The sequence below is a fragment of the Scyliorhinus torazame genome, chromosome 2 (genome assembly GCF_047496885.1).
Source record: "Scyliorhinus torazame isolate Kashiwa2021f chromosome 2, sScyTor2.1, whole genome shotgun sequence".
Taxonomy (NCBI): domain Eukaryota; kingdom Metazoa; phylum Chordata; class Chondrichthyes; order Carcharhiniformes; family Scyliorhinidae; genus Scyliorhinus; species Scyliorhinus torazame.
Window position 1 is genome coordinate 397,421,229 of NC_092708.1, and position 25,245 is coordinate 397,446,473.

General features: G+C 49.0%; 1 protein-coding gene across 4 annotated transcripts in view; it reads left to right on the forward strand.

Moving 5' to 3' along the window:
* Positions 1 to 25,245, forward strand: part of esr2a (estrogen receptor 2a) — a 745,646-nt gene that overhangs the window by 501,096 nt on the left and 219,305 nt on the right. For all 4 annotated transcript variants that reach the window (XM_072494274.1, XM_072494258.1, XM_072494265.1 and 1 more), the window contains exon 4: positions 15,705 to 15,821. In XM_072494274.1, the coding sequence (XP_072350375.1) occupies positions 15,705 to 15,821 (117 nt within the window). The remainder of the gene's footprint in view (positions 1 to 15,704; positions 15,822 to 25,245) is intronic.

A 25,245-nucleotide genomic window follows, 5' to 3' on the forward strand; every position in this document is an offset into this window, starting at 1 on the left:
AAGAGACATTGATACAATGCAGAGCTGGGCTGAAAAGTGGCAGATGGAGTTTAACCCTGATAAGTGTGAGGTGATTCATTTTGGTCGGACAAATTTGAATGCGGATTACAGGGTTAACGACAGGGTTCTGAAGAATGTGGAGGAGCAGCGAGATCTCGGAGTTCATGTCCATATATCTCTGAAAGTTGCCACCCAAGTGGATAGAGCCGTGAAGAAAGCCTATAGTGTGTTAGTGTTTATTAACAGGGGGCTTGAGTTTAAGAGCCAGGAGGTTATGCTGCAACTGTACAAGACCTGAGTTAGACCACATTTGGTGTATTGTGTGCAGTTCTGGTCACCTCATTATAGGAAGGGTGTGGAAGTATTGGAAAGGGTGCAAAGGAGATTTACCAGGATGCTGCCTGGATTGGTGGGTGGGTCTTATGAGGAAAGGTTGAGGGAGCTAGGGCTTTTCTCTTTGGAGCAAAGGAGGATGAGAGGTGACTTAATTGAGGTGTATAGGATGATGAGAGGGATCGATAGAGTGAACGTTCAGTGACCTTTTTCCTCAGGTGGATGTAGCTGTTACAAGGGGGCATAACTATAAGATTCATGGTGGAAGATATAGGAGGGATGTCAGAGGTAGGTTCTTTACTCAGAGAGTGGTTGGGGCGTGGAACGCACTCCCAGCTATGGTAGTGGAGTCGGACACTTTAGGAACTTTCAAGCGGTTATTGGATAGGCACATGGAGTGCACTAGAATGATTGGGAGTAGGTTGATTTGATCTTAGTTTCAGACTAGTTCGGCACAACATTGTGGGCCGAAGGGCCTGTACGGTGCTGTACAGTTCTCTGTTCCTTGTCTGTATTCCTCTTTCTGTCTGCACTCCGCATTCCATCTGTATTCCGCGTTCCGTCTGTATTCCACGTTCCGTCTGTATTCCGCGTTCCGCCGGTATTCCACGTTCCGTCTGTATTCCGCGTTCCGTCTGTATTCCGCGTTCCAGACAGGACTCTGCATTCCGGGCTGGATTCCGTGTTCATCTCTATTCCGTGTTCTGCGCAGGATTCTCCGTTTCAGCGTCGGCTCGAACGGAGAATCCGTGGGAGGTTGACGGGAAATAAATCAGCGCAAACCCTCACCGATTCGGGTACCGCTGAGAGGATAGCCCCGGCGCTGACACAAGGTGCTGCATCCCACGCCGGAGACAGCCGGGGATAGCCGGGTGCCTGGACGCGCATGGCTGACAACCTGCTGCGGGCACACCGTACAACATGGAATAGATTCTCCGTCCGCGTTGCCCTCTCCGTCCGCGTTGCCCTCTCCGTCCGCGTTGCCCTCTCCGCCCGCCTTGCCCCCTCCATCCGCCTTTCCCTCTCCGCCCGCGTTGCCCTCTCCGCCCGCGTTGCCCTCTCCGCCCGCGTTGCCCTCTCTGCCCGCGTTGCCCTCTCCGTCCGCCTTGCCCTCTCCGCCCGCCTTGCCCTCTCCGTCCACGTTGCCCTCTCCGCCCGCGTCGTCCTCTCCGTCCGCGTTGCCCTCTCCGCCCGTGTTGCCCTCTCCGTCCACGTTACCCTCTCCGCCCGTGTTGCCCTCTCCGCCCGCGTTGCCCTCTCTGCCCGCGTTGCCCTCTCTGCCCGTGTTGCCCTCTCCGCCCGCGTTGCCCTCTCCGCCCGCGTTGCCCTCTCCGTCCGCCTTGCCCTCTCCGCCCGCGTTGCCCTCTCCGCCCGCGTTGCCCTCTCCGCCCGCCTTGCTCTCTCCGCCCGCCTTGCTCTCTCCACCCACCTTGCCCTCTCCGTCCGCGTTGCCCTCTCCGCCCGCGTTGCCCTCTCCGCCCGCGTTGCCCTCTCCGCCCGCGTTGCCCTCTCCACCCGCCTTGCCCTCTCCACCCGCGTTGCCCTCTCCGCCCGCGTTGCCCTCTCCGCCCGCGTTGCCCTCTCCGCCCGCGTTGCCCTCTCCGCCCGCGTTGCTCTCTCCGTCCACCTTGCCCTCTCCGCCCACCTTGCCCTCTCCGCCCGCGTTGCCCTCTCCGCCCGCCTTGCCCTCTCCGCCCGCGTTGCTCTCTCCGTCCGCCTTGCCCTCTCCGTCCGCCTTGCCCTCTCCGTCCGCCTTGCCCTCTCCGCCCGCGTTGCCCTCTCCGCCCGCCTTGCCCTCTCCGCCCGCGTTGCTCTCTCCGTCCGCCTTGCCCTCTCCGTCCGCCTTGCCCTCTCCGTCCGCGTTGCCCTCTCCGCCCGCGTTGCCCTCTCCGCCCGCGTTGCCCTCTCCGTCCGCGTTGCCCTCTCCGCCCGCGTTGCCCTCTCCGCCCGCGTTGCTCTCTCCGCCCGCGTTGCTCTCTCCGCCCGCGTTGCCCTCTCCGCCCGCGTTGCCCTCTCCGCCCGCGTTGCCCTCTCTGCTCAAAAATAAATAACAATAAATCTGTGAACGAATTGCAAGAAGAGCAATTTTTGCAGCTGGTAAATGTGACACCGAAAGCCTTGCTGGACGATGCAATCCCCAGTCACCATAGCAACTAAAACTCTTTGCTCCACAGTCTAAGTGGTGCTGATATCTTGGTCTGATTGGAGTGCAAAATATCTTAATTGTGTTTAGTCTACCACTTTTAGCTGCCAGCTTCCTGTCCGTGCTTCGAATCGCTCCATCGTTAGTGTCCGCTTCTTTCTTTGCCAAGGCCCGGGCTCCGGAATTCCATCAAACATCCCCTCCTCCTTCCACATTCTCGCTAATACCCCCCTCTTTCATCAACTTCCAGTCGTTGACCCGAACATCTCCTCACGGGGTTTGGGTTAGAATGTTCTGGCACCCTCGTGGCTGGGGGTGGTGGGGGGGGAGGTGGAGTGGGGGGTAGGGGCGAGGGGCGGAAGGAGCTGGAAAAGGTGGTGAGCAGTTTACAACTCCATCGACTCTGTGGGAACTGGAAATCGCCCTCACGGCCGCGGCTGTTGACCTTTGTTTAATGACGCTCCTGTGGGGGGTGTTATGATGTGAAGGTGCCATACAAATGCCAGTTGTAGTTAGGGGTGTAGGCGGTGGGGCCCAGACGTAACGTCAGGCCTGGTAGTTCAAGAACGATGTCCGGTGTGGAAATCTGGAACGTTCTCCTCGGTTGCGGCTGTGGATTGGAATGGAAGTAGGGAAGTAAAATCAAAATGTCAAAATCGGTGGGGGACAGAGTTGAGTCAGACGATCGCTCTGGAACCAGCACAGGTGGATGAAGTAGAATTACCGGTCAGCTAGTATCGAACTGAATGGGTTCTCCTGGTGCCTGTCGGTAACTGTAGTAACGCACAGTGTGTTATTATATAATATATACTGCGTTATACCCAGTGACACACGGTGTGTTATTATATAATATATACAGCATTGTACCCAGTGACGCACGGTGTGTTATTATGTAATATATACAGCGTGACACCCAGTGACACACGGTGTGTTATTATATAATATAATAACCCAGTGTTATTATATTATATAATAACACACCGTGTGTCACTGGGTATAATGCTGTGTATATTATATAATAACACACCGTGTGTCACTGGGAATAACGCTGTATATATTATATAATAACACACCGTGGGTCACTGGGTATCACACTGTATATATTATATAATAACACACCGTGTGTCACTGGGTATAACACTGTGTATATTATATAATAACACATCGTGTGTCACTGGGAATAACGCTGTATATATTATATAATAACACACCGTGTGTCACTGGGTATCACACTGTATATATTATATAATAACAAACCGTGTGTCACTGGGTATAACGCTGTGTATATTATATAATAACACACCGTGTGTCACTGGGTATAACGCTGTATATATTATATAATAACACACCATGTGTCACTGGGTATAACGCTGTATATATTATATAATAACACACCGTGTGTCACTGGGTATAACGCTGTATATATTATATAAAGTAACACACCGTGTGTCACTGGGTATAATGCTGTGTATATTATATAATAACACACCGTGCGTCACTGGGTATAACGCTGTATATATTATATAATAACACACCGTGCGTCACTGGGTATAACGCTGTGTATGTTATATAATAACACACCGTGTGTCACTGGGTATAACACTGTGTATATTATATAATAACACACCGTGGGTCACTGGGTATAACGCTGTGTATATTATATAATAACACACCGTGTGTCACTGGGTATAACGCTGTGTATATTATATAATAACACACCGTGTGTCACTGGGTATCACACTATATAATCATATAATAACACACCGTGTGTCACTGGGTATAACGCTGTATATATTACATAGCAACACACCGTGTGTCACTGGGAATAACGCTGTATATATTATATAATAACACACCGTGGGTCACTGGGTATAACGCTGGTATATGACACCGTATAATGTACACAGCGTTATACCCAGTGACACACGGTGTGTTATTATATAATATATACAGCGTTATACCCAGTGACACACGGTGTGTTATTATATAACATATACAGCGTTATACCCAGTGACACATGGTGTGTTATTATATAATATGCACGGCGTTATACCCAGTGACACACGGTGTGTTATTATATAACATATACAGCGTTATACCCAGTGACACACGGTGTGTTATTATATAATATACACAGCGTTATACCCAGTGACACACGGTGTGTTATTATATAATATACACAGCGTTATACCCAGTGACACACGGTGTGTTATTATATAATATACACAGCGTTATACCCAGTGACGCACGGTGTGTTACTATATAATACATACAGCGTTATACCCAGTGACACACGGTGTGTTATTATATAATATATACAGCGTTATACCCAGTGACACACGGTGTGTTATTATATAATATATACAGCGTTATACCCAGTGACCCACGGTGTGTTATTATATAATATACACAGCGTTATACCCAGTGACACACGGTGTGTTATTATATAATATACACAGCGTTATACCCAGTGACACACGGTGTGTTATTATATAATATATACAGCGTTATACCCAGTGACACACGGTGTGTTATTATATAATATATACAGCGTTATACCCAGTGACACACGGTGTGTTATTATATAATATACACAGCGTTATACCCAGTGACACACGGTGTGTTATTATATAATGTACACAGCATTATACCCAGTGACACACGGTGTGTTATTATATAATATACACAGCGTTATACCCAGTGACACACGGTGTGTTATTATATAATATACACAGCGTTATACCCAGTGACACATGGTGTGTTATTATATAATATACACAGCGTTATACCCAGTGACACACGGTGTGTTATTATATAATATACACAGCGTTATACCCAGTGACACATGGTGTGTTATTATATAATATACACAGCGTTATACCCAGTGACACACGGTGTGTTATTATATAATATATACAGCGTTATACCCAGTGACACACGGTGTGTTATTATATAATATACACAGCGTTATACCCAGTGACACACGGTGTGTTATTATATAATATACACAGCGTTATACCCAGTGACACACGGTTTGTTATTATATGAATTATACAGTGTTCTCCCCAGTGACACACGGTGTGTTATTATATATATAATTATTATTATAAATGTTATTTCTATGTTTTAAAAGATCGTCCCTTTAGTCTGAGATGGTGTCCTCTGGTTGTTGTTTTTCCTACAAGTGGAAACATCCTCTCCACGTCCTCTCTCTCCAGGTCTCGCAGTATTCTGTAAGTTTCAATAAGATCCCACCTCATCCTTCTAAACTCCAACGGGTTCAGACCCAGAGTCCTCAACCGTTCCTCAAATGACAAGTTCTTCATTCAAGGGATCATTCTTGTGAACCTCCTGTGGACCCTTTCCAAGGCCAGCACATCCTTCCCTTGATACGGGGCCCAAAACTGCTCACAATACTCCAAATGGGGTCTGACCAGAGCCTTATACAGCCTCAGAAGTACATCCCTGGTCTTATATTCTAGCCCTCTCGACATGAATGCTAACATTGCATTTGCCTTCCTAACGGCCGACTGAATCTGCACGTTAACCTTAAGAGAATCATGAACAAGGACTCCCAAGTCCCTTTGTGCATCTGATTTCCTAAGCATTTCCCCATTTAGAAAATAGTCTATGCCTAAATTCCTCCTTCCAAAGTGCATAACCTCACACTTTTCCACATTGTATTTCATCTGCCACTTCATTGCCCACTCTCCTAGCCTGTCCAAGTCCTTCTGCAGCCCTCCTGCTTCCTCAATACTACCTGCCCCTCTACAGATCTTTGTATCATCTGCAAACTTAGCAACAGAGCCTTCAGTTCCTTCTTCCAGATCATTAATGTATATTGTGAAAAGTTGTGGTCCCAGCACAGACCCCTGAGGCACACCACTAGTCACCGGCTGCCATCCAGAAAAAGATCCCTTTATCCCCACTCTCTGCCTTCTGCCAGTCAGCCAATCCTCTATCCATGCCAGGATCTTACCCTTAACACCATGGGCTCTTAACTTATTTAACAGTCTCCTATGCTGCACCTTGTCAAATTTCTGGAAATCTAAATAAATCACGTCCACTGGTTGTCCTTTGTCTAACTTCCTTGTTACCTCCTCAAAGAACTCCAACAGATTTGTCAGACATGACCTCCCTTTGACGAAGCCGTGCTGACTCAGTCCTATTTTACCATGCACTTCCAAGTACCTCGCGATCTCAACTTTAATAACAGACTCTAAAATCTTACCAATGACCGAAGTCAGCCTAACCGGCCTATAATTTCCCGTCTTCTGCCTCCCTCCCTTCTTAAATAGGGGTGTTACATTAGCCACTTTCCAGTCCTCTGGGACCCTTCCTGCTTCCAGTGATTCCTGAAAGATCATCACCAATGCCTCCTCAATCTCCTGAGCTATCTGTTTTAGACCCCTGGGGTGTAGTCCATCCGGTCCAGGTGACTTATCCACCTTCAGACCTTTCAGTTTCCCCAGAACCCTCTCCTTAATGATGGTCACTGCACTCACCTCTGCCTCCTGGTTCTCCTGGAGCTCTGGCATCCCACTGGTGTCTTCCAAGACAGGTTCAGCATTTGGACAGGCTCCATGTGAGATGTATTCGGAACATCATTAGTATTAAATGGGAGGATAATGTGCCCGACATTGAGGTACTTCGAGGAGCAGAAACATCTGCAATTGAAGCAGTCGCCATCAGAGCCCAGCTCAGGTGGAGTGAACTTGTACATACAACTGACAATGAAACCCAAAGCTGGTCGTATCTTTGTACATAAGTTGGACACTACCTATGGAGTCAGTTTAGATTAAGGTTTACGGATTCTTTGAAAATTGTGTGGAGATTACATTTCCATTAGGTGGATTGGCCAGGGTAAATTACCTCTTAGTGTACAAAGATGCGCAGGTTAGATGGATTGGCCAGGGTAAATTGCCCCTTAGTGTACAAAGATATGCAGGTTAGGTGGATTGGCCAGGGTAAATTACCTCTTAGTGTACAAAGATATGCAGGTTAGGTGGATTGGCCAGGGTAAATTGCCCCTTAGTGTACAAAGATATGCAGGTTAGGTGGATTGGCCAGGGTAAATTACCCCTTAGTGTACAAAGATGTGCAGGTTAGGTGGATTGGCCAGGGTAAATTACCCCTTAGTGTACAAACATGTGCAGGTTAGGTGGATTGGCCAGGGTAAATTACCCCTTAGTGTACAAACATGTGCAGGTTAGATGGATTGGCCAGGGTAAATTACCCCTTAGTGTACAAAGATGCGCAGGTTAGATGGATTGGCCAGGGTAAATTACCTCTTAGTGTACAAAGATGTGCAGGTTAGGTGGATTGGCCAGGGTAAATTACCCCTTAGTGTACAAAGATGCGCAGGTTAGATGGATTGGCCAGGGTAAATTACCTCTTAGTGTACAAAGATGTGCAGGTTAGGTGGATTGGCCAGGGTAAATTGCCCCTTAGTGTACAAAGATGTGCAGGTTAGGTGGATTGGCCAGGGTAAATTACCCCTTAGTGTACAAAGATGCGCAGGTTAGGTGGATTGGCCAGGGTAAATTACCTCTTAGTGTACAAAGATGTGCAGGTTAGGTGGATTGGCCAGGGTAAATTGCCCCTTAGTGTACAAAGATGTGCAGGTTAGGTGGATTGGCCAGGGTAAATTACCCCTTAGTGTACAAAGATGCGCAGGTTAGATGGATTGGCCAGGGTAAATTACCCCTTAGTGTACAAAGATATGCAGGTTAGGTGGATTGGCCAGGGTAAATTACCCCTTAGTGTACAAAGATGTGCAGGTTAGGTGGATTGGCCAGGGTAAATTACCTCTTAGTGTACAAAGATGTGCAGGTTAGGTGGATTGGCCAGGGTAAATTGCCCCTTAGTGTACAAAGATATGCAGGTTAGGTGGATTGGCCAGGGTAAATTGCCCCTTAGTGTACAAAGATATGCAGGTTAGGTGGATTGGCCAGGGTAAATTACCTCTTAGTGTACAAAGATATGCAGGTTAGGTGGATTGGCCAGGGTAAATTGCCCCTTAGTGTACAAAGATATGCAGGTTAGGTGGATTGGCCAGGGTAAATTACCCCTTAGTGTACAAAGATGTGCAGGTTAGGTGGATTGGCCAGGGTAAATTACCCCTTAGTGTACAAACATGTGCAGGTTAGGTGGATTGGCCAGGGTAAATTACCCCTTAGTGTACAAACATGTGCAGGTTAGGTGGATTGGCCAGGGTAAATTACCCCTTAGTGTACAAAGATGCGCAGGTTAGATGGATTGGCCAGGGTAAATTACCCCTTAGTGTACAAAGATGTGCAGGTTAGGTGGATTGGCCCGGGTAAATTGCCCCTTAGTGTACAAAGATGTGCAGGTTAGGTGGATTGGCCAGGGTAAATTACCCCTTAGTGTACAAAGATGCGCAGGTTAGATGGATTGGCCAGGGTAAATTACCTCTTAGTGTACAAAGATACGCAGGTTAGGTGGATTGGCCAGGGTAAATTACCTCTTAGTGTACAAAGATGTGCAGGTTAGGTGGATTGGCCAGGGTAAATTACCTCCTAGTGTACAAAGATGTGCAGGTTAGGTGGATTGGCCAGGGTAAATTACCTCTTAGTGTACAAAGATGTGCAGGTTAGGTGGATTGGCCAGGGTAAATTACCTCTTAGTGTACAAAGATGTGCAGGTTAGGTGCATTGGCCAGGGTAAATTACCCCTTAGTGTACAAAGATGTGCAGGTTAGGTGGATTGGCCAGGGTAAATTACCTCTTAGTGTACAAATATGTGCAGGTTAGGTGGATTGGCCAGGGTAAATTACCCCTTAGTGTACAAAGATGTGCAGGTTAGGTGGATTGGCCAGGGTAAATTGCCCCTTAGTGTACAAAGATATGCAGGTTAGGTGGATTGGCCAGGGTAAATTGCCCCTTAGTGTACAAAGATGTGCAGGTTAGGTGGATTGGCCATGCTAAATTGTCCCTTAGTGTACAAAGATGTGCAGGTTAGGTTCAGGGACTATTGGGATAGGGCGGGGAGTGAGCTTGGGGGAAGTGCTCTAGCAGAGGGTTGGTGCTGACCCGATGGGCTGAATGACCTCCTTACAGCCTGTCAGGATTCCATGATTCTGAGATGAATCTGAGGAAATGTGGCATCCGCCAGAGTAATGGGGACTCGAGAGAGAGAAAACTACCAGGGTAGCAATCTCAAACCGTAGCTTCTCTTTCTTCAAGCAGCAGATGACAAAAGATAAGTGATGAAGCCAAGCCCGTCCCGATGAAATCAGGTCATCAAAGATACCAAAAGACAGTACCGGACCAAGCTCGAGTCCCAGGCTCGCCACACGGATCCCCGCCGACTATGGCAAGGTCTGCAAGATATAACGGGCTACAAGGTGAAGGCACGTAAAATCGTCGGCTCCAACGCACCCCTCCCTGATGAGCTCAACGCATTCTATGCCCGCTTTGAGCAAGAGGTCAGCGAGAGCGGGCCCTCCACCCCAGAAGCCGTGGATGAACTCGTATCTGCGATCACCATTGCAGACGTCAGAGCAGCCTTCTCGAAGGTCAACCCTCGGAAAGCCACTGGCCCGGGTGGGGCACCCGGACGAGCACTCAGGTCTTGCGAGGATCAGCTGCCGGGGGTATTCACGGACATCTTCAACCTCTCTACAACAATCTGAGGTCCCTATCTGCTTCAACAAGACGACCATCATCCCTGTACCAAAAAAAAGTCAAGCAGCGTGCCTTAAAGACTATCGCCCAGTGGCTCTGACATCCACCATCATGAAGTGCTTCGAAAGGTTAGTCATGGCATGAATCAACTCCAGCCTCCCGGATTGCCTTGATCCACTACAGTTCACCTACCGCTGCAACAGGTCCACAGCAGACACCAGCTCCATGGTCCTGCACTCTAACCTGGAACACCTAGATAACAAAGACACCTGTGTCAAACTCCTATTTATCAACTACAGCTCAGCCTTCAACACCATCATTCCTACGAAACTCATCTCCAAACTCCGTGGCCTTGGCCTCGGCTCCTCCCTCTGCGACTGGATCCTGAACTTTCTAACCCACAGGCCACAATCAGTAAAGATAGGCAATTTTGTAAGGGCCACGAAGAATCCAGCACGAGTTTTAAGGATACAAAGTAATAACATTTATTTACTATAACATATGTACATAACAGTAGCAGTAACTTCCCTTGCTACATACTCCTTCCTGCCGGTTCCTGAACTGGCCAGCTTTATTTATACTAGGAGTTTACTAATGGTTTCTCCGCCCCCCCTCATTGGGGAAGCGCATACTCCCACAGGATTGTGGGATAGTCATTAGTCCCCAGCCAATGGTAAGTAGGCAGGTTATAACAGGCAACAACAGCTCCTCCACGATCATCCTCAACATCGGTGCCCCACAAGGCTGTGCCCTCAGCCCCCTACTATACTCCTTATACACCTATGATTGTGTGACCAAATTCCCCTCCAACTCGATTTTCAAATTTGCTGATGACACCATCGTAGTGGGTCTGATTTCAAACAATGACGAGACAGAGCACAGGAATGAGATAGAGAATCTGGGGAACTGGTGCGACGACAATAATCATCAACAAAACAAAGGAGATTATCATCGACTTCAGGAAGCGTAGTGGAGAACATGCCCCGTCTACATCATTGGGAACGAAGTAGAAAGGGTCGAGAGCTTCAGGTTTTTGGGTGTCCAGATCACCAACAACCTGTCCTGGTCCCCGCCAGGCCGACACTATAGTTAAGAAAGCCCACCACCGACTCTACTTTCTCAGAAGACTAGGAAAATTTGGCATGTCAGCTACGACCCTCACCAACTTCTACAGATGAACCACAGAAAGCATTCTTTCTGGTTGTATCACAGCTTGGTATGGAGCCTGCTCTGCCCAAGACCGCAGGAAACTACAAAAGGTGGTGAATGTAGCCCAGTCCATCACGCAAACCAGCCTCCCATCCATCGACTCTGTCTACAATTCCCGCTGCCTCGGAAAGGCAGGCAGCATAATTAAGGACCGCACGCACCCCGGACATTCTCTCTTCCACCTTCTTCCGTCAGGAAAAAGATACCAAAGTTTGAGGTCACGTACCAACCGGCTCAAGAACAGCTTCTTCCCCACTGCCATCAGACTTTTGAATGGACCTACCTCGTATTAAGTTGATCTTTTCTCTACACCTTGCTATAACTGTAACATTATACTCTGCAGTCTCTCCTTCCTTCTCTATGTACGGTATGCATTGTTTATACAACATGCAAGAAACAATACTTTTCACTGTATACTAATACATGTGACAATAATAAATCAAATCAAGTCAAATAATCGAACCTGGGACCCTGGAGCTGTGAGGCAGTAGTGCTAACCATTGTGCCACCGTTCCACTCTCGGCACAGATTCTTTCTCCAGCGAGGGCACCTTTGTTGGGATCCCCTCACTTGTCCGAACCCATCCCAACCCAACACCAACCTCCAGCAGCAGGTAAACTGCAGCAGCTCAAGAGGAAGTTTCCACGACCAACGTCGAGCGGGGAAACTAATGGTGAGCGATAAATGCCCAACCTGCCAACATCGCCCATACTCCGAGAACGCACAAACATACAGATCCAGAGCAGGAGGAGGCCATTCGGCCCCTCGAGCCTGCACCGCCATCCAGTAAGATCGTTGATGATCTGATTGTAACCGCAACCCCACGTTCCTGCGACCCCTGATAACCTTTCACCCGATAACCTTTCACCCCCGTGTTTATTAAGAATCTATCCATCTCTGCCTTAAAAATATTCATCTGCTTCCACTGACTTCTGAGGGAGAGAGTTCCAGAGAGTCTCGCCCCTCTGAGAGAAAACATTTTGCCTCACCTCCTGTTTAAATGGGAGACCCATTATTTTAAACGGTGACCCCGAGTTCTAGATTCGCCCACAAGAGGAAACATCCTCTCCATAAACCCCTCAGGATCCTTTATGTTTCAATCAAGTTCCCACTCACTCTTCTAAACTCCAATGGATTCAGGAATAACCTGTCCAACCATTCATCATAAAACAGCCCGTCCAATCCTGGTAAACCTTTTTATTTCAAATAGATATTGAAAGGTATTCTTCGATACAGCTGTCTGAATGATTTTGGCCATAGTCAGTATGTTAGCCAGGTTCAGAGTGTGCCCTTATAGATTTGACCATCGGTGTTAACATTTGTTAAGTGGGTGCCAAGGCTTTTGAGAAATTATATTCTTTAAGTGCCTGAATCCTGGCGGGAAATGGATCTCACGCCCGCACTTGCCGCGAGAGGGGGCTTCTTGGTCTTTATCCCACATCTGGAACCCGAGGGGCTGAGTGAGCAAGGAGATCCCAGGGGTCGAGTGAGGGAGGAGACCCACAAGAGTTGAGTGAGGGAGGAGACCCTCAGGAGTTGAGTGAGGGAGGAGACCCTCAGGAGTTGAGTGAGGGAGGAGACCCTCAGGAGTTGAGTGAGGGAGGAGACCCTCAGGAGTTGAGTGAGGGAGGAGACCCTCAGGAGTTGAGTGAGGGAGGAGACCCTCAGGAGTTGAGTGAGGGAGGAGACCCTCAGGAGTTGAGTGAGGGAGGAGACCCTCAGGAATTGAGTGAGGGAGGAGACCTTTAGGAGCTGAGTGAGGTAACATTGAAAACATTCCAGGTGCTGAGGGTTGGAGGGGGAACTCTGGGCAGAGAGGATTGAGGTGACCGAGGCTGCCTTTCCAGCACATCCCCCTCGCCTCTGGAGCGTGAAAATGCCTGACTCTGATCCACGTTCAGTGGAGAGGCCACCTCCGTTAAGCTGGAGGCTTCCCCAAGAGAAGGAGGGAATGGGGGACAGAGGGTGAGGTTCTTTGCTGTTGCCAAAGGCTCCCCAGTAAATAGTGCTTAATTGGTCTTGAGTTATGCTAATCCATCGCCCACCTTGGGCAGAGGATCCACAATCAGCCCGAGCTGGTAAAATGCCCCGTCAAGGGGGAGTGCGTCAGGAAGCACCCCCCGCCCCCGGTCTGCTTCCCCGTGACGTTACTGCTGCCCCCCCCCCCCGCTTCGCCTTCGAGCCCGCCAAGGGGGGAAATAGGTAAAATTCCAGCCACCCTGACAAGAATCTGTTAATATTGGGACATTTTGTGGTTTACATGTGAAGATAGAAATTTATTACAGGAAGGGGTTGCTAAAGAAATGTTCCAAAAATGAGACAGCTGGGTTTAGTGCATTCCCGACAGCAGCATTGTTACATAACAGCATCACAGGGCAGCCCGAGGGAGGCCATTCTACCCATCAAGCTCGGACCGGCCTTTTCACACAGCAGTGCAGTTAGCCCCACCCTCCTGCCCTTTCCCCCAAACCCCTGCAAATCTTTTCTTATTCAAGCACTTCATTCACCAACAAGTGTTCAGATGGCTCTCAGCACGGGGACAAGCTCACTTACTCTTTCCCATCCTGTAATGCCAAGATGCAGCCTTGCTTGAATCTAGCTCGCTGAAATATATTGTCAGCTCTTTTTGTTACATCCTTCGAGGGATGTGGGCGTCGCCGGGCTGGGCCGGGCCGGGCTGGGCTGGGCCGGGCTGGGCCGGGCTGGGCCGGGCCGGGCTGGGCCGGGCTGGGCTGGGCCGGGCCGGGCTGGGCCGGGCCGGGCTGGGCCGGGCCGGGCTGGGCCGGGCTGGGCCGGGCCGGGCCGGGCTGGGCCGGGCCGGGCTGGGCCGTGCCGGGCTGGGCTGGGCCGGGCCGAGCTGGGCTGGGCTGGGCCGGGCCGGGCTGGGCCGGGCCGGGCTGGGCTGGGCTGGGCCGGGCCGGGCTGGGCCGTGCCGGGCTGGGCTGGGCCGGGCCGGGCTGGGCTGGGCTGGGCCGGGCTGGGCTGGGCCGGGCCGGGCTGGGCCGGGCTGGGCTGGGCTGGGCTGTGCCGGGCCGGCTGGGCTGGGCCGGGCTGGGCTGGGCCGGGCCGGGCTGGGCTGGGCTGGGCTGGGCTGGGCCGGGCTGGGCTGGGCTGGGTTGGGCCAGCGTTTGCTGCCCATCCCGAATTGCCCCTCAACTGAATGGTTTGCTGGGCCATTTCAGAGGGCAATTCAGAGCCCAACCCCATTGGGTCTGGAGTCACCTGCAGGCCAGACCGGGTAAGGACTTCATCCACGAAAGGACATTTGTCAACCAGATGGGTTTTTAACAATAATCAATGACAGTTTTGTGGTCGCTGTCACTGAGACAAGGGCCGACATTCTCTGACCCCCCCCCCCCCCGCCGGGTCGGAGAATCGCCGGGGGCTGGCGTGAATCACACCCCCGCCGGTTGCCGAAGTCTCCGGCACCGGATATTTGGCGGGGGCGGGAATCGGGCCGCGCCGGTTGGCGGGCACCCCTGCTCGATTCTCCGGCCTGAATGGGCCGAAGTCCCGCCGATAAATTGCCTGTCCCGTCGGCGTAAATTAAATCACCTACCTTACCGGCGGGACAAGGCGGCGTGGGCGGGCTCCGGGGTCCTGGGGGGAGGCGCAGGGTGATCTGACCCCTGGGGGTGCCCCCACGGTGGCCTGGCCCGCGATCGGGGCCCACCGATCCGTGGGCGGGCCTGTGCCATGGGGGCACTCTTTCCCTTCCGCCTCCGCCACGGTCTCCACCATGGCGGAGGTGGAAGAGACTCCCTCCACTGCGCATGCGTGGGAAACTGTCAGCTGACGCTCCCGCGCATGCGCCGCCCGGAGATGTCATTTCCGCGCCAGCTGGCGGGGCAACAAAGGCCGTTTTCGCCAGCTGGCGGGGCGGAAATTCCTCCGGCGTCGGCCTAGCCCCTCAATGTTGGGGCTCGGCCCCCAAAGATGCGGAGCATTCCGCACCTTTGGGGCGGCGCGATGCCCGTCTGATTGGCGCCGTTTTGGGCGCCAGTCGGCGGACATCGCGCCGTTTCCGGAGAATTTCGCCCAAGCTTTCAGCTCCAGATTTTTTTTTGCTAATTAAGCAAACTTATTAATTAATTGAATTTAATTTCCACCAGCTGTTGTGGGATTCGATCCTCCAGAGCATCAGCCTGGGCCTCTGGATTACCAGTCCAGTGACATTACCACTGTGCCACCCTCTTTCCTCAACGTTGTGGGATCTTGCTGTGTGTACGCCAGCTACCCCAGTCCCCACAGTACCAGAGCAACAACTCTTTAGATAAATTAGCTCCTGGTTTGCCAGTGAAACATGGTGAAAGGTGCTATGTGAATGCAAATGCTTCATTCTGCCGCTGATTAGACTGGGTGACTTGTTTCAGGACACAACGCCTACATCTGCCCCGCGACAAACCAGTGCACAATAGACAAGAACAGACGGAAAAGCTGTCAGGCTTGTCGACTCCGCAAGTGCTACGAAGTTGGGATGATGAAATCTGGTGAGTCCATCGACCATTAAAGCAAAGAATACCAGCAGGGGGTGGGGGGTGAGGGTGGGGGGAACGGGGCGGTGGGGGGGGGGGCAGTGAGGATTGGGCGGGTAAGGAATTGAGATGGGTGAGCGATGGTGTGGGATGCGAAGATGGGTCTGGGGAGGGTGGGGGATGGGTGGGGGGTGGAGCGGGTGGGGGGTGGTTTAGGGGCTGGTTTAGCACAGTGGGCTAAACAGCTGGCTTGCAATGCAGAACAAGGCCAGCAGCGCGGGTTCAATTCCCGTACCAGCCTCCTCGAACAGGCGCCGGAATGTGGCGACTAGGGGCTTTTCACAGTAACTTCATTGAAACCTACTTGTGACAATAAGCGATTATTATTATGATATTATATGGGGCAGTGGGGGTGGGGTTGGAGGAGGATGGGGTGAGTGGGGGGTGGGGAGGTGGGTGTGGGATGATGGGAGGTGGAGGTGGGATGATGGGGGTGGAGTGGGTGGGGGATGGGGCGGTGGGGGATGGGGAGGTGGGTGTGGGATGATGGGCGGGGGGTGGAGCGGGTGGGGCAGTGGGGGATGGGGAGGTGGGTGTGGGATGATGGGGGGTGGGCGGGGGGTGGAGTGGGTGGGGGATGGGGCGGTGGGGGATGGGGAGTTGGGTGTGGGATGGTGGGGGATGGGAGGGGTGGGGAATGGGGCGGTGGGGGATGGGGAGGTGGGTGTGGGGTGATGGGCGGGGGGTGGAGCGGGTGGGGGATGGGGCAGTGGGGGATGGGGAGGTGGGTGTGGGATGATGGGGGGTGGGCGGGGGGTGGAGTGGGTGGGGGATGGGGTGGTGGGGGGTGGGGAGTTGGGTGTGGGATGGTGGGGGATGGGAGGGGTGGTGGAACGGGTGGGGAATGGGGCGGTGGGGGATGGGGAGGTGGGTGTGGGATGGTGGGGGATGGGAGGGGGGAGGAACGGGTGCGGAATGGGGTGGTGGGGCAGGTGGGAGGATGGGGTGGCTGGGAGATGGGTGTGGAATGGTGGGGGATGGGATGGGGGAAGGAATGGGTGGGGGATGGGGTGCTGGGTGGGAGGTGGTGGGGGATGGGGAGGTGGGTGTGGGATGGTGGGGGAGGCGGTGGGATGGGGGAAGGAATGGGTGGGGGGTGGGGTGCTGGGTGGGAGGTGTGCGCCACCATGTTTGTGGGGCGCGATGCGGATTGTTAAGGGGAAAGAATTAAGAATTGACAAAAGTGGGAAAAATGATTTGTGGTAGAACTGGAAATTTCTGACCTCCGGGGAACAGATTGCGGCATCTTTCTTTCAAAACAAACAAATTTGGAGGAGGCTTGATGAATATATATCTATAAATAAATTGGGAGAATGTTAGAGTTAAAGGTGAGAAGGGAGAAGACATTCCGAACCCGTGTTTGGGAGAATTCCTTGATGAGTCCGGTTTCCGGCCAATTGGGAAGGAGACATTGCTCTGTTTGGTACTGGGAATGAGGTGAGCCAAGTAGACCAGATGTCTGCGCAGGAATAAGTGGGTACGAGTGATAATCAGATTTAGATTAGTAATGGAGAAGAGCAAGGAACAATCTAATGTAAAACATCAGAATGCAAAAACAGCTAATTCCAATGGGGTAAGAGGGAATCTAGTCATGGTCAAATTCCAATGAGGTAAGAGGGGATCTAGACATGGTCAAATTCCAATTAGGTAAGAGGGAATCTAGTCATGGTCAAATTCCAATGAGGTAAGAGGGAATCTAGTCATGGTCAAATTCCAATGAGGTAAGAGGGGATCTAGTCATGGTAACGTTCCAATGAGGTAAGAGAGAATTTAGTCATGGTCAAATTCCAATGAGGTAAGAGGGGATCTAGTCATGGTCAAATTCCAATGGGGTAAGAGGGAATCTAGTCATGGTAAAGTTCCAATGAGGAAAGAGGGAATCTAGTCATGGTCAATTCCAATGAGGTAAGAGGGGATCTAGTCATGGTCAAATTCCAATGGGGTAAGAGGGAATCTAGTCATGGTAAAGTTCCATGGGGTAAGAGAGAATCTAGTCATGGTAAAGTTCCAATGGGATAAGAGGGAATCTAGTCATGGTAAAGTTCCAATGAGATAAGAGGAAATCTAGTCATGGTCAATTCCAATGGGGTAAGAGGGGATCTAGTCAAGGCCAATTTCCAATAGGGTAACAGGGGGTGGAGTCATGGTCAAATGCCAATGAGGTAAGAGGGGATCTAGTCATGGTCAACTCCAATGAGGTAAGAGGGGATCTAGTCATAGTCAAATTTCAATGAGGTAAGAGGGGATCTAGTCATGGTCAAATTCCAATGAGGTAAGAGGGAATCTAGTCATGGTAAAGTTCCAATGGGGTAAGAGGGAATCTAGTCATGGTTAAATTCCAATGAGGTAAGAGGGGATCTAGTCATGGTCAATTCCAACGGGGTAAGTGGGGATCTAGCCATGGTCAAATTCCAATGAGGTAAGAGGGGATCTAGTCTTGGCCAATTCCAATGGGGTAAGAGGGGATCTAATCATGGTCAAATTCCAATTAGGTAAGAGGGAATCTAGACATGGTCAAATTCCAATGAGGTAAGAGGGAATCTAGTCATGGTCAAATTCCAATGAGGTAAGAGGGAATCTAGTCATGGTCAAATTCCAATGGGGTAAGAGGGAATCTAGTCATGGTAATGTTCCATGGGGTAAGACAGAATCTAGTCATGGTAAAGTTCCAATGGGACAAGAGGGAATCTAGTCATGGTAAAGTTCCAATGAGATAAGAGTAAATCTAGTCATGGCCAATTCCAATGAGGTAAGAGGGGATCTAGTCATGGTAAAGTTCCAATGAGGTAAGAGGGAATCTAGTCATGGTCAAATTCCAATGGGGTAAGAGGGGATCTAGTCATGGTCAAATTCCAATGAGGTAAGAGGGAATCTAGTCATGGTCAAATTCCAATGAGGTAAGAGGGAATCTAGTCATGACCAATTCCAATGAGGTAAGAGGGGATCTAGTCATGGTCAAATTCCGATGGGGTAAGAGGGAATCTAGTCATGGTCAATTTCAATTGGGTAAGAGGGGATCTAGTCATGGTAAAGTTCCAATGAGGTAAGATGGAATATAGTCACGGTAAAGTTCCAATGAGGTAAGAGGAAATCTAGTCATGGTCAACTCCAATGAGATAAGAGGGGATCTAGTCATGGTCAACTACAATGGGGGAAGAGGAGATCTAGTCATGGTCAAATTCCAATGAGATAAGAGGGAATCTAGTCATGGTAAAGTTCCAATGAGGTAAGAGGGGATCTAGTCATTGTCAATTCCAACGGGATAAGAGGGGATCTAGTCACGGTCAATTCCAATGAGGTAAGAGGGAATCTAGTCATGGTCAATTCCAATGGGATAAGGGGGAATCTAGTCATGGTAAAGTTCCAATGAGATAACAGGGAATCTAGTCATGGTAAAGATCCAATGAGGTAAGAGGGGATCTAGTCAAGGTCAATTCCAATGGGGTAAGAGGGGATCTAGTCATGGTCAAATTCCAATGGGGTAAGAGGGGATCTAGTCATGGTAAAGTTCCAATGAGGTAAGAGGGAATCTAGTCATGGTAAAGTTCCAATGAGGTAAGAGGGAATCTAGTCATGGTAAAGTTCCAATGAGGTAAGAGGGGATCTAGTCAAGGTCAATTCAAATGGGGGTAAGAGGGGATCTAGCCATGGTCAAATTCCAATGGGGTAAGAGGGGATCTAGTCATGGTAAAGTTCCAATGAGGTAAGAGGGAATCTAGTCATGGTAAAGTTCCAATGAGGTAAGAGGGAATCTAGTCATGGTAAAGTTTCAATGAGGTAAGAGGGGATCTAGTCAAGGTCAATTCCAATGGGGTAAGGGGGAATCTAGTCATGGTAAAGTTCCCATGAGATAACAGGGAATCTAGTCATGGTAAAGTTCCAATGAGGTAAGAGGGGATCTAGTCAAGGTCAATTCCAATGGGGGTAAGAGGGGATCTAGCCATGGTCAAATTCCAATGAGGTAAGAAGGAATCTAGTCATGGTCAAGTTCCAATGAGGTAAGAGGGAATCTAGTCATGGTTAAGTTCCAATGAGATAAGAGGGGATCCAGTCATGGTCAATTCCAATGGGGTAAGAGGGGATCAAGTCATGGTAATGTTCCAATGTGGCAAGAGGGGATCTAGTCATGGTCAAATTCCAATGAGGTAAGAGGGAATCTAGTCATGGTCAGTTCCAATGAGGTAAGGTGGAATCTAGTCATGGTCAAATTCCAATGGGGTAAGAGGGAATCTTGTTGTGGTCAATTCCAATGAGGTAAGAGGGGCTCTAGTCATGGTAAAGTTCCAATGCGGTAAGAGGGAATCTAGTCATGGTCAAATACCAATGGGGTAAGAGGGGATCTAGTCATGGTCAAATTCCAATGAGGTAAGAGGGAATCTAGGCATGGTCAATTCCAATGAGGTAAGAGGGGATCTAATCATGGTCAAATTCCAATGAGGTAAGAGGGGATCTAGTCATGGTCAAATTACAATGAGGTAAGAGGGAATCTAGTCATGGTAAAGTTCCAATGATGCAAGAGGGGATCTAGTCATGGTCAATTACAATGAGGTAACAGGGGATCTAGTCATGGTCAATTCCAATGAGGTAACAGGGGATCGAGCCATGGTCAAATTCCAATGCGGAAGAGGGAATCTAGTCATGGTCAAATTCCAATGAGGTAAGAGGGGATCTAGTTATGGTAAAGTTCCAATGAGGTAAGAGGGGATCTAGTCATGGTCAAATTCCAATGGGGTAAGAGGGGATCTAGCCATGGTCAAATTCCAATGAGATAAGAGGGAATCTAGTCATGGTAAAGTTCCAATGAGGTAAGAGGGAATCTAGTCATGGTCAATTCCAATGAGGTAAGAGGGGATCTAGTCATGGTCAAATTCCAAGGAGGTAAGAGGGGATCTAGTCATGGTAAAGTTCCAATGAGGAAAGAGGGAATCTAGTCATGGTCAATTCCAATGAGGTAAGAGGGGATCTAGTCATGGTCAAATTCCAATGGGGTAAGAGGGAATCTAGTCATGGTAAAGTTCCAATGAGGAAAGAGGGAATCTCGTCATGGTCAATTCCAATGAGGTAAGAGGGGATCTAGTCATGGTCAAATTCCAACGGGGTAAGAGGGAATCTAGTCATGGTAAAGTTCCATGGGGTAAGAGAGAATCTAGTCATGGCAAAGTTCAAATTGGATAAGAGGGAATCTAGTCATGGTAAAGTTCCAATGAAATAAGAGGAAATCTAGTCATGGTCAATTCCAATGGGGTAAGAGGGGATCGAGTCATGGTAAAGTTCCAATGAGGTAAGAGGGAATCTAGTCATGGTCAAATTCCAATGGGGTAAGAGGGGATCTAGTCATGGTCAAATTCCAATGAGGTAAGAGGGAATCTAGTCATGGTCAATTTCAATTGGGTAAGAGGGGATCTAGTCTTGGTAAAGGTCCAATGAGGTAAGAGGGAATCTAGTCATGGTAACGTTCCAATGAGGTAAGAGGGAATCTAGTCATGGTCAACTCCAATGAGGTAAGAGCGGATCTAGTCATGGTCAACTACAATGGGGGAAGAGGGGATCTAGTCATGGTCAAATTCCAATGAGATAAGAGGGAATCTAGTCATGGTAAAGTTCCAATGAGGTAAGAGGGGATCTAGTCATTGTCAATTCCAACGGGATAATAGGGGATCTAGTCACGGTCAATTCCAATGAGGTAAGAGGGAATCTAGTCATGGTCAAATTCCAATGGGGTAAGAGGGAATCTAGTCATGTTAAAGTTCCAATGAGATAACAGGGAATCTAGTCATGGTAAAGTTCCAATGAGGTAAGAGGGGATCTAGTCAAAGTCAATTCCAGTGGGGTAAGAGGGGATCTAGTCATGGTCAAATTTCAATGGGGTAAGAGGGGATCCAGTCATGGAAAAGTTCCAATGAGGTAAGAGGGAATCTAGTCATGGTAAAGTTCCAATGAGGTAAGAGGGAATCTAGTCGTGGTAAAGTTCCAATGAGGTAAGAGGGGATCTAGTCAAGGTCAATTCCAATGGGGGTAAGAGGGGATCTAGCCATGGTCAAATTCCAATGAGGTAAGAGGGAATCTAGTCATGGTAAAGTTCCAATGAGGTAAGAGGGAATCTAGTCATGGTAAAGTTCCAATGAGGCAAGATGGGATCTAGTCATGGTCAAATTCCAATGAGGTAAGAGGGAATCTAGTCATAGTCAATTCCAATGAGGTAAGGTGGAATCTAGTCATGGTCAAATTCCAATGGGGTACAAGGGAATCTTGTCGTGGTCAATTCCAATGAGGTAAGAGGGGATCTAGTCACGGTAACGTTCCAATGAGGTAAGAGGGAATCTCGTCATGGTCAAATTCCAATGGGGTAAGAGGGGATCTAGTCATGGTCAAATTCCAATGAGGTAATAGGGAATCTAGTCATGGTAAAGTTCCAATGAGGTAAGAGGGGATCTAGTCATGGTCAATTCCAATGAGGTAACAGGGGAGTGAGCCATGGTCAAATTCCAATGCGGAAGAGGGAATCTAGCCATGGTCAAATTCCAATGAGGTAAGAGGGAATCTAGTCATGGTAAAGTTCCAATGAGGTAAGAGGGGATCTAGTCATGGTCAAATTCCAAAGGGGTAAGAGGGGATCTAGCCATGGTCAAATTCCAATGAGGTAAGAGGGAATCTAGTCATGGTAAAGTTCCAATGAGGTAAGAGGAAATCTAGTCATGGTCAATTCCAATGAGGTAAGAGGGGATCTAGTCATGGTCAAGTTCCAATGAGGTAAGAGGGGATCTAGTCATGGTAACATTCCAATGAGGTAAGAGGGAATTTAGTCATGGTCAAATTCCAATGAGGTAAGAGGGGATCTAGTCATGGTCAAATTCCAATGGGGTAAGAGGGGATCTAGTCATGGTGAAGTTCCAATGAGGTAAGAGGGAATCTAGTCATGGTCAAATTCCAATGAGGTAAGAGGGAATCTAGTCAAGGCCAATTTCCAATGAGGTAAGAGGGAATCTAGTCATGGTCAACTCCAATGGGGTAAGAGGGGATCTAGTCATGGTAAAGCTCCAATGAGGTAAGAGGGAATCTAGTCATGATCAAATGCCAATGTGGTAAGAGGGGATCTAGTCAAGGCCAATTTCCAATGGTGTAAGAGGGGATCGAGTCATGGTCAACTCTAATGGGGTAAGAGGGGATCTGGTCGTGGTAGAATGGAACCAACGATTCAGAGGGAAAAACTCAACAATTCAATGGGTTATATTGAAGGAGACGATGTTTGAGGTAGGAGCCAGATACATTCCAATGAGAAGGAAAGGTAGAGGAACCAAAACCGGGGCTTTTTGGAGAATGAGTTGAGGGAGAATATGATATAATGCATGTCAGGAGGAGTGAGGAGGAACATAAATCTGACAAAGAGAGTGGGTACAGGAATAGAATGACACCAAGCATAAAAGGCCATCCAAAAATTATCGACATGTAAATAGTAAGCTGGCAGTAAGAGGGGGTGTCGGGATTGTTAGGGACAGAGTGTGATATGTGCTCAGACATGCCGGGCAAGGCGAGAATATGCAATGAGTTCTTTGTGTCAGTGCTTACTAGGGAAGAGGATGCTGAAAAAATAAAAGTGGAAATGATGGAGGGATTGAAAGGGTGAAAATTGACAGAGAGGTGATGCTGACTCTGTGTAGTATAAGGGCCCGCTGGAGAAAAGACACATGACTTGCACCGAGGGATCAGTGTTTTTAAATTCTTCTCATGGGATGTGCGCAGTGCTGGCTCGGCCCACATTTATTGCCCATCTCTAATTGCCCTTGAGGGGGCAGTGAAGAGCTGTGGATCGTTGCTGTGGGTCTGGAGTCACATGTCGGCCAGACCGGGTAAGGACAGCACATTTCCTTCCCTAAGGGACATTAGTGAACCAGATGGGATTTTACGACAATCGGCAATGATTTCATGGTCACCATTGGAGTTTTCATTCCAGATTTATATTGAATTAAAATTTCACCATCTGCCATAGTGGGATTGGAACCCGGGCCCCCAGAGCGTTACCCCTGGTTTCTGGATTACTAGTCCATTGACGATACCATTATACTACCACCTCTCCTATTGTTGGACAGAGCGGTGTGTAATAGCAAGCATGGAGACAGCTCCCAGCTCAGACCTTTGGTACTTAATAAATATTTACTGTTGAACTACCCGAGACTATGGAAACCTGAATAAAACCGACTGAACTCCTTCTGACACCTCACAACAACGTCCATCACAGGTCATTGAAATAAGTGAGAAGAGTTTGTCATAATCTTCTAATCTTCCCTGGATATTGGGGAGGTGCCAGAGGATCGGACAGTGGCAGATGTGACACCTTTGTTCAAGAAAGGGTACTAGGCCTATCCGAGTAGCTGCAGGCTATCGTTCACATCGGTGATGGGAGAGATTGAGTTCTTTAAAAATAATTTATAGCTGAAGGAATAGAATATAAAGGTAAGGAAGTGTTGCAACTACACAAGGCATCGGTGAGACTGCACCTGGAGTATTGCGCACAGTTTCAGTCTCCTTATTTGAGGAGGGATGTAGGGACATTGGAGGCGGTTCAGAGGAGGTTCACTGGGTTGATTCCAGAGGTGAGGGGTTTGTCGTATGAGGAGAGATTGAGCAGTTTAGGCCGATACTCTCCCGAGTTTAGAAGAATGAGGGGAGATCAAATCGAGGTATACAAGATGCTAAACGGTCTGGATAAAGTAGACGTGGAGCAGATGCTTCCTCTTGTGAGGCATTCTAGAATGAGGTCATAATCTTAGAATAAGAGGTAGCAAAGTTAAAACAGAAATGACTAGAAACTACTTCTCCCAAAGGGTTGTGAATGTGTGGAATTCGCTACCTGAGTGCGGTGGATGCTGGGACAGTGAATAAATTTACGGAAGAGTTAGACAGATTTTTATTGGTAATGGGTTGAGGGGTTATGGAGAACGGGCAGGACGGTGGAGTTAAGGCCAGGATGAGATCAGCCATGGCGAATGGCAGAGCAGACTCGATGGGCCGAATGGCCTAATTCTGCTCCGATATCTTACGAGCCAGCACAGATTTGTGAAAGGCAGATGATACTTGACTAATCTAATTGAATGTTCTGATGAAGTAACGCAGAAGGTTGGTGAAGGGAACATTGGCATTATTTTGGATCCTAAGTTCTGGAATTTCCTTCCTAAAGCTCTCTATCTCTCGATTCTAAGATGCCTCCATCCTTTTAGGAAGCTATTGGCCGCCTGCCTTTGTATCTGTTTCTGGAGCTCTGTGGGACTTTTCTCCTGTCCATTGGTCCAGTGAGGTGACTTGTGCTCCTGGACGACATTACAGACTAAACAAAGGACCAATTGGTTGTTGTCACGCTCCCAGAACATTCTCCACTGCTGAT